The sequence below is a fragment of the Trichomycterus rosablanca genome, chromosome 12 (genome assembly GCF_030014385.1).
Source record: "Trichomycterus rosablanca isolate fTriRos1 chromosome 12, fTriRos1.hap1, whole genome shotgun sequence".
Classification (NCBI taxonomy): domain Eukaryota; kingdom Metazoa; phylum Chordata; class Actinopteri; order Siluriformes; family Trichomycteridae; genus Trichomycterus; species Trichomycterus rosablanca.
In genome coordinates, this window is record NC_085999.1 from 456,252 (window position 1) to 473,252 (window position 17,001).

Here is a 17,001-nt window from a genome sequence, read left to right on the forward strand (position 1 = left end):
TTGAATCAGTGCGTGATTGAATCAGTGAGTGATTGAATCAGTGGGTGGTTGAATCAGTGAGTGATTGAATCAGTGAGTGATTGAAGCAGTGAGTTATTGAATCAGTGAGTGATTGAATCAGTGAGTGATTGAATCAGTGAGTGATTGAATCAGTGAGTGATTGAATCAGTGAGTTATTGAGTGATTGAATCAGTGAGTTATTGAGTGATTGAATCAGTGAGTGATTGAATCAGTGAGTGATTGAATCAGTGAGTGATTGAATCAGTGAGTTATTGAGTGATTGAATCAGTGAGTGATTGAATCAGTGAGTTATTGAGTGATTGAATCAGTAAGTGATTGATTGAATCAGTGGATGATTGAATCAGTGAGTGATTGAATCAGTGAGTGATTGAATCAGTGGGTGATTGAATCAGTGAGTGATTAAGTGATTGAATCAGTGAGTTATTGAATCAGTGAGTTATTGAATCAGGGAGTAATTGAATCAGTGATTGGTGTTAGATCTTATATGAATGTAATGGAGACTCGGCAGCGCTGCTTAGGTAAAAATAATTATGTGTAGATATTAAACGCGGCCGCTAGAGGGCAGCAGAGGAAAACACACCGACCAGTTACAGCTCAGAATCAGATCAGTACAAACACGCGGCTGCAGAACAGAGCAGCATGTTCAACTGTATAAACTGTGTTCATTGTTGTTTTATTGGTATTATCTAATAATTAATAATAATTACTAACATCCTGCTGCTTTACATGTCAGTATGCAACATTAATGCACATTAATAAGATGATTGAAAGCTTTTAAACCTCATTATTGATCTTTTTCCCCACCTGACCCTCGTGTATCGTGACAGAATCCCTGACTCTGGTTTTACCTTCCACGGTGAGCTTGGCCGAGGACGTGTTCTTCTCCACCTGCACGCTGTACGTGCCCTCGTCAGCCAGCGCCACCTGCTGAATGACCAGTTTGCGGTGGCAGCCCTCGCTGCAGATCTCGAAGCGCTCGGAGGGCAGGATGACGCTGGCGCCCTGGTACCAGCGGATGCTGCAGCGCGGGTTCGACACCGTGCAGTCCAGCACCACTCGGCTCATCTCCAGGGCTGTGGTGTCCTGCAGGGGCTTCACGATGTTGTTCGGGAGCTCTACGTGAACGGAAGGACACGCGGTGAGATCCAGACACCATCACGACTCTGATGTGAGATTAATAGTTCAGTATAAACGTGGTACTCACTCTCCACTGTAAGGTAAGCTGTAGACTCAACATTTCTGGCGACAAACTTGATCTCTCCTGCGTCCTCCGCCTTAACGTTGCACATAAGGAGGAAGTGCTTGGCTCCTGTGATGTACGGTTAAACATGACAGTTACTACAGCTTTGTTGGGGATAAAAATACAGAACTATTCTGCTCAGCTGGAGGTACGTTAGGTTTAATACACACGGCTGAGCTGGTTGCACATTTTATACCTTCCTGCCGGATCTTGACGGTGCTCGTGGGTTTGATTCCCTCTCTGTTCTTGAACCACTCTCCCGGTACGTCATCCAGAGACACCTCACACATGAACACGGCGTTCTGGTCCTCCTGAATATCCAAGTCTTCCAGGTTCTGCAGCACCTCCAGCTCTCGCTCTGTTCCAACAGCAAGTTAAAATATATAACATGCATCAACATTCATTTCATTAATACAGAGATGATATTTAAACTCTTAATGTCAATGTCATGCACAATCTTTGTCGCAGTGAAACTCAGGATGTAGATTTATTGCAATCTGAAATGTTCGACCCTCAATTTAACAGGTTTTATGCTGATGTTTATAGAATTAAATGTAAACTTGCATGAAGAGGTCTTACATACACACATACAAGACATTTAGAGAACATCAGTCCACATCATTCTGAGTTAAAATGCAAAATATCTGAGATAAGATCAGATCAGATAGATTTTATTGTCATTGTAGTTATACAACAAAACTTTGTTTGGTAGCTCTCAGTGAGACCGGCAGCAATAATAAAATAAAAAAAACATGATAAAAAAAATATATAAAAAATATATGGCTCGTTACAGCACAAATAAGCTAAAATTATATGAAATATAGAGTATTTACATGGTGATATGTATATATAGACAGAGTTTGAATAGTGCAAAACAGAACCGGAACCGGTATCACAGTAGAGAAAAAAAATAAATAATAATAATTGCACAAACTATATTGATTTAATGTACATAATGTAAAGTGATCTGTGCATTTAATAGCAGCTAGAGGAGGGTGAGGTACAAGACAGTTTGGTTTGCAGTACTTGGTGGAACATTTTGATAAGTGATAACTTTGCCCTTTCTTTTCATGCGAAAGCTTCCAGCTCAGTGAGGTTTGATGTCTTCCACGCTGTGGCTGCTTTCTGTAAATCCAACCAAATACTTATAACGTCACTTCAGGATATTCTAGGTCTGATTCTAGAATATTAAGAATGTGGCTCAGCTGCTGGGTAGTGTCCTTCTGCGTCCTTCTGCATTTTGGGTAGCAGAGGGGGCATGGCGGCGCAGATGATTTATATGTCGGTTTTAGTTAATTGAGAATCACATGTTGTCGTCTCGTAAGCATTAATTCGCACCAGATGTATCGCGGTTTCTCTCTCTCAGACCTTCCAGCTTCTCTGATTCTGGTATTTGCTCTGGTTTGGTTTTCCACTGGTGTGCGATGCCGGTATACTCTCTCTCTTTCTTTCTTGCCCTGTGTTGCGGCATTTTTGGTCCTTGCAAAGCAACCGTCCTGGGAAAGAGGATTGCCCCAAAGGTGGTGCGATATCCCTCTTCTAGAGCGGACCATACCTGTTAATCCAGGTCATGCATGGCCAGCGCTAGTTAGTAGGGTTTGGGTGCCGCTCCCAGTTCGCTTCCCCATGTTTTTGTTTCTCCCGAACAGTTCGAGTTGTCGTAGACGGTTGGAACAGTCGATTATATTGTGACAGCAGTTCTCAGTTTCTGTTATTTTGGCCACCTGATTTATTTGCAGCCGTCCACTTTGTTAATTGGATTTTAGTGGAACTTTTCTACAGGAAGGGTTAACCAGGTTTAGACTGAAATCTGAGGATCACTTTGTTAACAAGCCAGATAGTGAAAGTCTTCAGTTTGGTGGACGGGTACGTGGAGTTCACACAGGTAAACATGCCGTATGACATCTAGCTCTCTCAGACTGCTTATAAAAGATAATCCAGGGTAGTTTAGGTATCTGAAACTGAATTTGTTAAGCCGGTAGGGTCAGTTACCGGGCACGACTTCTGACCACCAGGAATCTTTTTATGTGGGAGGACTCGGTGTGGTCCATAGTTGTGCCATGGTGTCACTGAATAGCAAACGTAATGCGCAGCATCTTTTTTTTAGCTCATTGCCAGCAGTAATACAATCTCACAGCATGATGCACAGCAGAACGATCGGGGTTTATGGACATTAAATGTTTAAAGAATAAATCTTGAGTCCTTCAAGGCTGCTTAAAGTCTGAAGTAAAAGTTGGAGATATTAGAAGTAAAAGAAGTGAAAGTATGAGCGGCTACTCGACACCCGAACAATCAGCCGTCTAGACCGACCCAATAAAACCAAATCCCGGATCAGAAACCCTATTCCCAGCTTTATGACCAGCGGGCCCTGATCCAACATTAGCACCTCCAGGCCAAGCATTCTGGTTTAGCACGAGGGTGAAACTGAGCATGCTCAGAAGATCATGTCAACCGTGTTCTACAATCGAGTGCAGTTCAGAGCATCGTTAGGTGACGACGTATTAACACACTTTCCATCATTCAGGTCCACGTTCGTTAAGTGTTTAAGGGTTTATACCGAGGTTTCATCTGCCCATGTGTAGAAAACACTATAAAGCACGAGAGTCCTTCCAGGTCAGCTCAACGACCTTCTCAGAATCCCTTGAAGTTCCATCCATAAGTAGAGGGACACAATAATGGAAAATCCAGCCGATAGTTTAAATCTGTCAGGTAATCCCAGATTTGCGCCTCTTGTTGTGACCCTATTCCAAAACACGACTTTGCAAAATGCACAATTCACGACATTGTCAGGTTAAGAGCTACAGGGCTGGAGATTTTTATTAAACAATCCAAACTTCTGCTAAAATGTGGTTCAGGGTTCGATTCTTGGTGCAATAACCCTCAAGCTGCAAGCAGTAAATCTGCAGTTTTTTCTAGGTTGGAGCCTCAGGTAGGGAGACATCCAGGATTAAAGGTCACCTTCAACTTTGCTATAGTTTAGGCACAATGTCGATCTAGAAGTTGATTTTTGACCGCACGGTACCCACGTTGCCATGCTAGATGCCAAAAACCTGTGTGATAGCTCAGTGTCTGGAGCTGATATGGTTAAAAAATGGAACAGTTTGACAAATTTGTCATGTCAGCTGTGGTGTGCTAGCATGTTTTACAGCTGCACCACCTGAGCACCAGGAACAGCCTTTTTTGATATGAGGGTTTTATCAAACTTCTGACCTCCTCTCCCTACCCGAGTCTCCAACCTGGTCAACACTGCAGACTTACTGCTAATCTGGACCTTGTTGACACTAGTTGACATTAATAGGAGCCAGGAGTGATTTTAATGCTGTAAGTCCACAATAGTGCCATCAAGCTTCGTCTTCCTCCAGGTTCTTCTCGAACCCTCTTACCGTAAACCTCCACGGTGCAGGACGTGTTTGCGTCTCCAGCATCACACGTGTACACGCCCGAATCTCCCAGCTCACACCTCACAATCTGCAGGAAGCACTTCCTCCCCATGGAGTAGATACGAAGGTTCTTACCAGGCTTCAGTTCTGCTCCGTTCTGGGTGAGAGAAACATGAATGAAACGAACTGAAGGTTAAATCTTACATGAAATAAAATTTTACTCTGATCATGTCCACAGTGAGACGTCATTCAGGATTTACACTGGTAAATATAAATAAAAGGGTTTATATAATAATAATAATAATAATAATAATAATAATAATAATAATAATAATAAAAAATAATAATAAAAATAAATAATAATAAAAAAAATAAAAAAATTATAATAATAAAAATAATAATATTAATATAATAAAAAAATAATATTAATAATAATAATAATAATTAAAATAAGAATTAATAATAAGAATAATTTAATAATAATAACAATAATTTAATAATTAATAATAATAATAGTTATAATAATAATAACAACAATAATAATAATAATGATGTAGTAATAATAAAGAAAAGTAATAATAATAATATTGTAATAATATTAATTAATAGTAGTAATAGTTATAAATAGTAATAATAGTAGTAATGATACAATAATAACAGTAAATAATAATAATAAATTGTAATAGTAAAACAAATAATCAAAAAAATATAATAATAACAATAGTAAATGGTTTGATTATTTGTTTAAAAGATGTTAAATCATTTGTACCTTGGTCCATTTCACATTGACGTTGTATCTGGAGATCTCACACTCCAGGGTGGCTCCTGAACCCTCGGGGAACATGCTGTGCTCCAGTTTCTTCAGGATGGACACGGGTGTCTCTGAAAAACACAGTTAATCAGGGTAAAGAAGATCTTTGAAGACTAAGCTTAGCCTGATATGTGCTCAGCTCTGAATGTGTTAGGGTTTTATTATTAATAGTCTTTTAAATCATTTATTTCCTGCAGGTGAATGATTTGTCATGTCTGATCCCATGAGGACTTTTATATCAGTAATTTAAAGTATTAAATACAGTAAAATCGTAGACCTGCACCGTTATAGGAACTGTGAGACCGGTGCAGACCTGCAGGCCCTAAACAGCAGATGACCTTGCTGTGACCTTCACTGTTCTTTTTGAGGGTTTAATACCCAGATACCCAGCGGGCGTGTTCAGTACAGCGCTGGCAGATCTCAGCCTGGCAGTGGCGTGGTATGCCGAGGGATCTCTTTGTTGTCGTGGCATTTTCGACCTATTGTCGTGGACGCTGACAGCTCGCGGTGTAGAACAGATGATCTTACACACCGCCATCACCGGCTCACTACATGCTCCAGAGGTTTGGGTAGCTGAGGTCCGTTCCTCTGATCTGATGCTTTTTATATAGCGACGTCCGTACGGTGCAGGAAAATCCGCTAATCCCAACCTGCATCATGTACACTTGCATCACCCGTCTACCCCCCCCCCCCATCAGAGCTGAACCAATCATAGCGATTTTATTTCTGTATTGTCTCCCTTTTCTCCCAGTTTAGTCGTAGCCAGTTCCTCTTCCTCGGCTGGTGACCCCGATGGTGTACGAGGAGGGTATATTCTACTGCCACGCCCTCCCTCCGAACCCTTCTGTTTTCTGCATTTAGGAGACGCTTTCATCCAGAGACTTACAGTACTGTTACTGTAATACTGTTTAAGCAATTGAGGGTTAAGGGCTTTGCTCAAGGGCCCAACAGTGGCAACCTGGCAGTGGTGGGGCTCGAATCAGCAACCTTCCGATTACTAGTCCTGTACCTTAACTACTAGGCTACACCTGACTTATAACTGACACATCGGTGGATCAGTGTGTGAGGTCGGTCTCGCTCATGGAGAGTCACGCGCTGATCTCCACGTTCCTCCACTTATGTACAGGTGCCTCAGGCTACTAACCAGGGTCCCACCCAGCAGACTTGTGCCCGCTAGGGGGCGCCCAGCCGCCCGGTAGCAGAGCTGAGATCTGAACTCATGGAGTTCTTACCTTTGATGGTGAGTCTGGCCGACGTCTTTGCGTTTTCGGCGCTGAACGTGTAGGTGCCCATGTTCTCCAGCGACAGGTTGCATATGGTCAGGCTGTGCACGCGACCTTTAGCCGTCATGCGGCAGTGATTGTTGTTCTTCAGAGGTTTTCCGTCCTTCTGCCACACGCCGTCCACGTTACTGTGAGAGAGTTCCACCTCGAAGGAGGCGGTTTCACGCTCGAAGGTTTGGATCTCGCTCAGACCTTTTCGTATCTTCACCTTCCGTGCTGTGAATAAGAAAGAACAACAGTGGATAAAAAATGTTAATATAGTTAAATTATTTAGATCAATGTTTGTTCTACACGCCACGTCTTTTTATGTGGCCCGCGAGAGCTTGTAAAATCATACATAAACTGCATCTCCCACAATGCATGCTGATTTGTGACCCGCAAAGTGACCACATCCCGTCACTAGATGTCAGTGTTTCCACAGCAGCGTTTAACTGAGCCGGTTTTTCAACAAGTAATGCTGAGAAATATTTACAAATAATCCCAAAATTGAAGCAGAAGGAGGAAATTTAATGAAAGATGTGAAAGTGAAAACGAGTTTGTGCTTCAGGAAGAGAAAGCGGTGCGTCTCTGTGTTATGAGGCGTGTCTGTGGTAAAGGAGAACAATATTTATAAATACACAGGATAAATTTGGTTTCCAAGAAAAACAACAAATTGCAACCACAGCAGGATACGTTACAATCGGCCTTTGAGAGCCACCGTAATGCAGACGTGGCCCTCGGTGAAAATGAGTTTGACACCCCTGAATGATTACAGGATTAACAGGGGAGATTAAAACACATAACATTTATATTAATTAATAAAAGTTCAGATTCGTGTTGGATTTTTCATCTCGTTGTTTGAATCCCTCTTACGTTCTCAGACACCCGACAGATCTACACGTCTTCTGATCCAGACCAACATTCCTAATGGAATAAAGCAAGTTATTTTTGAGACGTGGTGACACCACCCTAGATTATGAAGGCCAGCGATTATATTTAGCTGCAATAAAACGAGATCCAAATTCATACGAGGTGCCAACAACAGGCGAAGCACAAACACTCCCGATCGCATTACTTTACAGAGGAGAACGTTCTATTTCTGTTTTATTTGATTATTTACCAGGTTATTAGAATAATCCATGAGCAAACACGTCTGATTAAAGTGTTAATACGAGCCAATCAAGTCACATTTGTTGTTAAATCAGTTTGGGGTTCTGCGCCCTGTCTCTGACCCAGGTCTCAGTATTATAGATTCTACTGAATATTAATGAACACAAGTACTGTTCACTTCACTTAGAGACGTTCACAAGTCACAAAATACGAGTCCGAGTCCAGTCACGAGTCAATATAATCTACACAAAACATATATTATAAATGTAGTGTAGAAATAAAGAAATAATCTGTAAATTCAGATAAACAACAACAGATTAGCGAGTGTATTTATCCGTTTTACTTCGTGTCTTTACTTTCCTCCTCATTGTGTAAATGAATGTAATTTCTGTAACAAGAAGGTTCCAGTTAAAAGCTTCAACTGATACGTTTTGTTTTCATTACAGAACAAAAGCGCTCGATAAATCACGGCACAGCGGCCAAAATCCCAAACACAGCAAAAACAATCATAACCGCTGCTTACCTTAGCTTCTGTTCTTCCAGATGCTATTACATTTATAAGCGTGCGTCCCATTAGGAACAGAATCCGTTATTTTGTAAATGTGTTTATAATTAAAAACCTCCAAACTTTTCCCGGTCGTGAAGTAAAAAAAAAAAGTTAGAAAGCCGATCGAGTTCCTGTGAAGTGCACTACGTAGGGTATTCCACCATTTTAAGTAGGGAGTAGGGAGCGACGCTTCATCACTACACCGGAAGATGCTGGAACATTTACACATTGTGTGTGTTGTGGGTTAAGACGGCCGGAGCGTTATTATTATTATTATTATTATTATTATTATTATTAGAGAGCAGAAAATGACACGATCAGAATAATGTCGGATCATATATATATATATAATTATCACACGTAACCAATGTTGCTGACTCTTGTTGTCCACGAGTCATTTTTTGTGAGTCACGAGTCGAGTCTGAGTCATTTGAAACGAGTCGAGTCTGAAGTCGCTGTGTGAGTCCCCATCTCTACTTCACTGATGCAGATATACACAGAACTGCTCGATTTTATTACATTCATGTTGTTTTATATGTATTTTTAATAGATTTATGTTATTATTTGTGTCTTTCTAAAATTCTATTAATGATTAACAGCTGAAATAATACAAGAAATACTTCTTACTAGACGTGATTAAATCCAAAATTGATCACTACTTTATAGGGATGTAACGATACACTCTACCAGGAGTGTTTAGAAAAGTTTAGAAAACGACCGCCTGTAATATAGAAATATCACAAAGACTCTATAATGTTTTTTATTTATTTACCGAATTTAAAATAAAACAAATATAATAAAGCAACATTATTAAAAGCTATAAATGATTACATGCTGTTAAACTCTGTGACTGCAGTGATTGTGCGTTAGAATTGAAACTAGAATGAAACTAAACATGTAAATAATTCAGTTTTATTCGGGTTTACCACGGTTCCTCTCCCTCTACCTGCTGTATTAAAGCTTTAATATAAGTAATTGTAAATATTTTGAGTTCTGCGGCTCGTTCGTGAGGATCCTGAGGTCACTGCAGGAGGAACTTTCTCCAGAATTTGATCTGGTTTGTATCTGACCTGCTTAATTGAATGATCTGGTCCACCTGATCTTAAGTCAATAAAGAAAAGTGCACCCCGGGACTCGGGTTTCGTTCAGCTGTCCCTGTCCGTCAGGCTCTGGAACGGGCGTCGCCGGGGCAGCTCTCGGGTTTCTTTTACTCGGTTTATTGATTTGATTTGAAGTAAACAAGGAGAGCGCCGGGCTCGGCGTCAAGGCGGCTTCACCGGCAACCGGAGTAAACAGAGAACAACAGGAGAAGAGCAGGAGAAAGCAGAAGAACAACAGGAGAAGAGCAGGAGAACAGTATGAGAACAGCAGGAAAACAACAAGAGAACAGTAGGAGAAGAGCAGGGGAAAAGCAGGAGAACAACAGAAGAAGAGCACGAGAAGAGCACAAAAACAACAGTAGAACAACAGGAGAACAGCAAGAGAGCAACAGAAGAAGAGCAGGAGAACAGCGTGACTGTGGGAGGAATGGGCGCTGGGATGGGCGGCGGGACACATGGACTTACGTTCCACGCCCAGCTGGGCCTGCGACCGGTCGTGGAGCGTCTCGCAGCTGTAGGTCCCGCGGTCGGACAGGGCGAGTCTGTGGATCCTCAGAGAACGCTTTCGGCCGCTCTGCTTCAGGGTGAACTTCGGGCCCGGGTGTATGACCACGCCCTGCCTCATCCACTGTACCTCCCCACACTCCAGGCTCACCTCCACCTCCAGGGTCGCCTCCCCAAACTCCTCCGCCACCACCGACTCCATTTTCTTGGTGAACACGACCTGCGTCTCTGAACAGAGTCACATTTAAATGTTTATTATTATTAGAGTCCTGAATTCACCGAGCTCAATCCAGGGTTACAGCTCCACATGTATCTGTGTTCATCTGGATTCTCCTCCCTGTTTCACTTTTAAACTTGTGTTACAGCTCCAGCTTCTGAGAAATGGTGAGAATCAGAATCAGCTTCTCCCAGAGTCTAAAACGCTTCTGGTTGAAAATAAAGCTTAACGTGGTTTAATGTAGTAAAAGAAGGAGACAGGAGCACTAAACTTCTCTTCATTATTACTGCTCATAAGTTCCTCCACTAATCACATTCCTCACTCGCTGTTTTACTACAATAAGTCACGCTGAGTTTTGTGCACCGCCGTCACACTTCATAGGAAATAAAAAAGCACAAAAGCGGTTTTGTCACTTCTCATGTGAATGCGCCAGTGCTAAATGGAATACAGTATTCAAACATCGAGCATCTCCAGCATTAAGAAGCGCCAGGAAACAATAATGCAGTAAAACTAAAGTGCAGCTTTTATTGTATTTTTATTAATGTGTAACTGTTAGTAATTGTATTTCAGTGTGTTTATATTATATTTGTGTTATTTTCAGTGTTTAAGTGTCAAAAACAACCTCATTATTTTACATGAGACTAAAATATCTGCAGCTCCACGGGACCATGGACGCATTAACAGGTTCTCCAAACATCCTTATGGGGAAAAATATCTCGAAACTCAACGTCTTTAAAACTCAACTAGAACTGACTGACGTCCAGTTTTAAGGTACCGCTGTACACTCATAAATTAAATGATTGAATAAATAGAAGCTATGATACACAGCACAGCTACATTAATAGTTAAACTGGTTGTTAGTTTTCCAGACTCAGTTACCTGAGTCGTGTTTTAGCTGCTTTACTCTCGTCCACATCTTGGACGTTTTGGCTAAGCGATTGCTAACTGAATTGCCGTAGGATCACTAGGACGCCTCATAGTGCAGATTAACCAGTAAACGTGAGGCACTTGAACGCTGCACGAATGAAATACGTTAAATCACTAAACACTACACACCGTGGACGGAAGCAGATTGGAGCTTAATTGAACGGTTCTGTTTTGGTGGAACTTCAGTCCCCCGATCGCTGCGAGCGTCAGTACGTGGCCACTTGTGTCTGTCAGTTAGTGGTGGAATTTTAACCGGAGAAGCCGCTAAGTGCCGACCGTTACGGGCACCGTCTCAACACGCATGTTTAAAGGGTTAAATATTTATTCCAAATATGTTACCATGGCAGTAAATATCAATCCAGCCTCTCAGACAACTGGAAAAGTTTAACTGGATCTGTAACTCATGTGTCTGTGTGAAAACCTAGCTGTCTCTCTACACAGATGCATTTCCCATGATCCTACACTCCCGGGAAGAAATTCTTAGATTCTTAGTTCAGATAAAAACAACAACAGATTAGCGAGTGTATTTAGCCGTTTTACTCCGTGTCTTTACTTTCCTCCTCATTGTGTAAATGAATGTAATTTCTGTAACAAGAAGGTTCCAGTTAAAAGCTTCAACTGATACGTTTTGTTTTCATTACAGAACAAAAGCGCTCGATAAATCACGGCACAGCGGCCAAAATCCCAAACACAGCAAAAACAATCATAACCGCTGCTTACCTTAGCTTCTGTTCTTCCAGATGCTATTACATTTATAAGCGTGCGTCCCATTAGGAACAGAATCCGTTATTTTGTAAATGTGCTTATAATTAAAAACCTCCAAACTTTTCTTGGTCGTGAAGTAAAACAGGAAGTCGTTAGAAAGCCGATCGAGCGTTTCATTACCACGTCATCTGTGTGACGCAAACCGAATAAATGCAGATAACAGCATTTCTTACTAACAATTACAATCAGAAGCTCTGATTGGTTCAGAAAGCGTCTTTCAGCCGATTCTGTAGGAGCGTTCCATTCACATTATCTGTTACTGTGAAGTGCACTACGTAGGGTATTCCACCATTTTAAGTGAGATTCTGATCCAGAGGTAACGAGATTGTTCAAATGAAGTGAACTTCAGAGTGTGTAGGGAGTAGGGAGCGACGCTTCATCACTACACCGGAAGCTGCTGGAACATTTACACTTTGTGTGTGTTGTGGGTTAAGACGGCCGGAGCGTTATTATTATTAGAGAGCAGAATATTTATAATAATAATAGTTATATATATATAATTATCACACATAATTATCAATGCGGAGCAACCAACAGAGTTCCTTTCACATGTAAATAAATTCTGATTGATGTGTAATCTGTATAAAGGTGTAATTATACCAGTGTGGGTTTATCTGTAAATTGGGGCGTCAGAGACAGGTTAAGCGTTTTCGGTACACGGAGGGAGACGTTAGCTGGCGCCTCAGAGGCTAACTGTGTTAGCTTAGTAAGCTAAACTGTGGTGATGTAATGGGTGTATAATCGCTGTATAAGTAGAGCGTCTAAATAATCTGATTATGAGCTCCAGGTCTGATTAGAAGGGAGCAGGGCAGGTCACCAGGTTTTCACACAGACCTGTCGTGTATTCCAGCGCTCCCCAACCTTTTTTGCACCACAGACCGGTTTCATATAAGATATAATTTCATGGACTGGCGGGTGTGGGGGGTTTAAAATAGAAGAATTATACTACTCAAAAATGAGCTTTTTTCGCTTCAATGAGACGCTGCTCCCACCTAGTGGTGATTGGAGACAATAACACCTGTAAAAAGTAGTGTTTTCATTGCTGATGTAGCGTCTCTAATTATTTATTCTACCGGTACCAGTCTGTGGCCCGGTGGTTGGGGACCACTGGTCTATCCTGCCAAAATCAGGTCTTACCTTGAACCTGTAGATTAGCTCTGGACGCCACGCCCTCGGTCTCGGCCGTGAGTTTGCCGCCGTCTGATACTTGACAGTTTTTGATGTGCAGCGTGTGACACAGTCCGTTACTGGAGATGCTAAACCTCTCGTTCGGTGTAACTGGGCGTCCGTTCATGCACCACACCAGCTCGACATCTTCTGGAGAAACCACACACTTAAACGTGGTGTCTTCTCCTTCCATGACGGTGATGTTGTGCAGCTCGGCAATAAACTCCACAATGCGAGGAGCTGAAGGAGCCGTAACAGAGAGAAGAAATGAGTTCTGGGTAGATTAATGTTGTTCTGAAGTGTGTAGAACGTGTTCATTAAAACGTACTCACTCTTAATGACTAAGCTTGCAGACGTTCTCTCGTCTTTAGACTCGCAGGCGTATTCCCCCGCGTCCTCATCCCTCACCCCGAGTATCTGCAGGCTCCTCTCTCGCCCGTCCGCCCGGATCCTGAAGTGTTGGTTGGGGGTGATTTCTCGGTTGTTCTTCAGCCACTGGACGTCTCCTTTGGGCGTGTATAGCTCGCACCTCAGGACGACGTCGCTGCCTTTCAGCCCCACCAGGTTCTCCAGCGGCTTAGAGAATTTCACCTTCATGGCTAGTTAGAGATACGGTTACTGCAATAACAGGCTCCTCATTATACGTGCAAAATATCACTGCAACATGGCGTATGTTAGGACTGTTTTATTGTCTCTATTGTTAAATGTTTTGGCCCCTAATTTCCAAATTTATCCTTATTCAGTCAGTACAGCGTTTGTGAGCTCAGTGATTTATGTAAATAGAAACAGGTTTAGAATTCGATGCTGTAACAGACTCCAAAAAAGTTGGGAATGAGGGAATCATGATCGAGTAAAAAAGGATCAGTCTGTACCAGCAATAATGGGGCGTGGCTCACCACTGTGTTCCAAACTTCATCAGAGAATTGATCAGTTTAAAAAGAGCATTTCTCACTGCAGGATTATAAATAATAGTCTTTTACCATCTACTGTACATGATATTGTGGAAAGAATCAGGGAATCTGGAGAGTCTCAGTCCATTTAGGACAAGAATAGAAAGAAATACTGTTAAATAAGTGTGGCTGATAACAAACCATCATGCTACTGTGATAAACTGGGGCTCGGGAGCACTTCGGAAAATCGTTGTCATTAAGAAACAAAACCTGAAAGTCTATTACACAAGGAGAAAGCCGTGCATCAATTCTATACAGAAACACTGCAGTTTCAGAGGTCTCTGGGCTTGAGCTCATCTCAGATGGGCCGAAAGACAGTGGACACGTGTGCTGTGGTCAGCTCGTCTACAGGGAAACAACTGATGCTTTGTTCTCAGTACCAAATCAGAGAAGGACCATCCAGACTATAATCAGTGAAAGGTGAGAATGCCAACATCTGTTATGGTACGGGGGGCATCAGTGCCCACCGCATGGGTGACCTGCACATGTGTGAAGGAACCATTAACGAAGGACGTTCTCACCCAGGAAGTTCATGAATATTTCATCAAGACGCCTCATTCTACCTGCACTACAGCAATGTGGCTTCATGGATACAGAGTGCTTGTGCTCGACCAGCCTGCCTGCAGTCCAGATCTGTCTCCTATAGTAATCAGACGACGGCAAGCACGGACTGTTGAGCAGCTGGAGTCTCGTATCGAGCAAGAACAGAGAAAAATTCCACTCACAAACCTGCAACCATTAGTGTCCTCAGTTCCTCACACATTAAAGAGTAGAAATTAATAGGAACGCTGATGGAACACAGGGAACACAGGGGGGAACACGCCCCCGTCCTGACTTTTTTGGAAATTCTAATCATGTTTCTATTTACAAACTAGATCAGTGAAACATTAGAAATCAAGTAAAGGTTGAAGAGAATTAAAACATCACACATTCTCCTTTTACTGAGTTTAACTAAACGTCCCAACTTTTTTGGATATGTGGGTTTCTATATACATACCACAGCTTCAGAAATTACATTTAAAACCGTATGTTACAGACATGTTTCAGAAATAATGAACAGTATAAATATATAAAATAATTTACCCTTGACGTTGATCCTGAAGTTGATTTTGTCCGTGCCCACGTCACACGTATACTGCCCGGCGTCGGATCTTTGGAGAGGGTTTGCGGTGAGGTAATGATCACACCCGTCACTTGTGGCGCTAAAACGATGGTATCTGATTGGTTCACCGTTTCTGAGCCACTGCACCGGGGCGTTACTCCTGTTCACCACGGCATGCAGAGTGACGCTGTCCTCCTCACAGGCTGTAACGTTCGTCTCCTCCTTCTTAATGAACCTGAACGGAGGTTCTAATAAACACAGAGTGATGGATTTGTTTAGTGCTCTGATCTCATCCTGATGTTTTATTCCTTTATAATAATAAGCTATACTTCGCTTGCCTTGTACCGTCACCATGATGGTCATCTTGTCATCGAAGGCGTCGCAGATATACTCCCCTGAGTCTGACACCTGAAGGTTTGAGAGAACGAGTCTTCTGGTCGTACCTTTACTCTCGATGTGGGTTCGTGAGTCCGGGTGCAGGACCCGTCCGTTACAGAGCCACTGAACCACGCCGCTGTCCTGAGACACCTCACACTCCAGGATCAGCTGTTCCCCTGCGACCAGCGAGTAGTGTTCCGCGTTCCCCGAGTTTCCTAGGATGGACACCGGCGCCTCTGAGCAGAGCAGAACGCCCAGCTTTTAGTCTTTTACATTTCTGACATCTAGCAGACGCCTTTATCCAAAACGACTTACATTACAGGTACAGTATACAGTCTGAGCGATTGCTCAAGAGCCCAACCTGGCAGTGGTGGGGCTTTAACCAGCAACCTTCTGATTACTAGTCCAGTACCATAACCACTATGCTACAACTTGCCTAGTCAAAAGATAATTTGATAACATGACTCTGGACTCTCCAAGTTGGCCCTAGTGGTTACGATCAGCAGTGCCTAGTCTGCTGGGTGGGGGGACTAAAAAGTGGGCGGGGTCTTGGACACTGTGTAAGGACCCTGGTTAATAGCCTGAGGCGCCTGTACAGAAGTGGAGGAACGTGGAGATCAGCGCATGACTCTCCGTGAGCGAGACTGACCTCACGTACCGATCCACCGAAGTACATTTGAATATGGGCATCGGAGGGAGGGCGTGTCAGGAGAACATACCCTCCTCGTACACCACCGGGGTCTCCAGCAGAGGAAGAGGAACTGGCTACGACTAAACTGCGAAAAATAGAAAAGAACTCTTTCCTACCTTCCACTGTCACGTTGAAGATGATCTCGTCATCGTTTGCATCACACGTGTACTTCCCAGCGTCCCTCATCTCAGCGTTGAGGATGATCAGGGATCTAAACGCTCCTTCTTCCTCGAAGATGAAGTGATCGTTACCCATAATTCTCTCGTCGTCTTTATACCAGCGGACGACACCGTTGGCTCGGGAGAGCTCACACTTCAGCACGACGGCGTCCGACACCACAAAGTTCCGCTCTGTTACCGTTTCATCTTTATGTAGGAACGTTACTGGAGGATCTGCAACAACAACAACAAAATATATAGAAGATTTAAGATCCAGACGCAGACGTGACGTGCGCCGGCGTTACTCCCGACGCTTCTCTTACCCAGTATCTTCACACTGAAGTCCATCACGTCGTCCTTGGCATCGCAGACGTACTGACCCGAGTCTTCCAGCGTGGACGAGTGAATGGTTAACTGTCGGGTGCAGCCATCCTCGGTTATGGTCACGTTGGCGCTCTCCTCCATGTCCTCGCCGTTCTTCTTCCAGCTCACCTCTGCGTTCGGTCGGGAAACCTCACAGTCAAGCAGCACCGCGTCTCCTACAAACTTTTCTACTTTGCAGGCCATCTTCCTCGGCCGGATGAATCGCACCGGCGGCTCTGCACAGACATGATAATCGTACACACATGAGCATTTAAACCAAGGGACACGGAGGACCTGGTTCTGATTCC

General features: G+C 43.0%; 1 protein-coding gene across 4 annotated transcripts in view; it reads right to left on the reverse strand.

Annotated features, from left to right (window-relative positions):
- Positions 1–17,001, reverse strand: part of obsl1b (obscurin like cytoskeletal adaptor 1b) — a 45,634-nt gene that overhangs the window by 3,638 nt on the left and 24,995 nt on the right. For all 4 annotated transcript variants that reach the window (XM_063006271.1, XM_063006272.1, XM_063006270.1 and 1 more), the window contains 13 exons: positions 16,654–16,929; positions 16,289–16,564; positions 15,442–15,717; positions 15,085–15,351; positions 13,384–13,650; positions 13,022–13,291; positions 9,937–10,203; positions 6,685–6,951; positions 5,411–5,523; positions 4,645–4,798; positions 1,458–1,619; positions 1,226–1,330; positions 870–1,136 (listed from right to left, as the gene is read on the reverse strand). In XM_063006271.1, the coding sequence (XP_062862341.1) occupies positions 870–1,136; positions 1,226–1,330; positions 1,458–1,619; positions 4,645–4,798; positions 5,411–5,523; positions 6,685–6,951; positions 9,937–10,203; positions 13,022–13,291; positions 13,384–13,650; positions 15,085–15,351; positions 15,442–15,717; positions 16,289–16,564; positions 16,654–16,929 (2,967 nt within the window). The remainder of the gene's footprint in view (positions 1–869; positions 1,137–1,225; positions 1,331–1,457; positions 1,620–4,644; positions 4,799–5,410; positions 5,524–6,684; positions 6,952–9,936; positions 10,204–13,021; positions 13,292–13,383; positions 13,651–15,084; positions 15,352–15,441; positions 15,718–16,288; positions 16,565–16,653; positions 16,930–17,001) is intronic.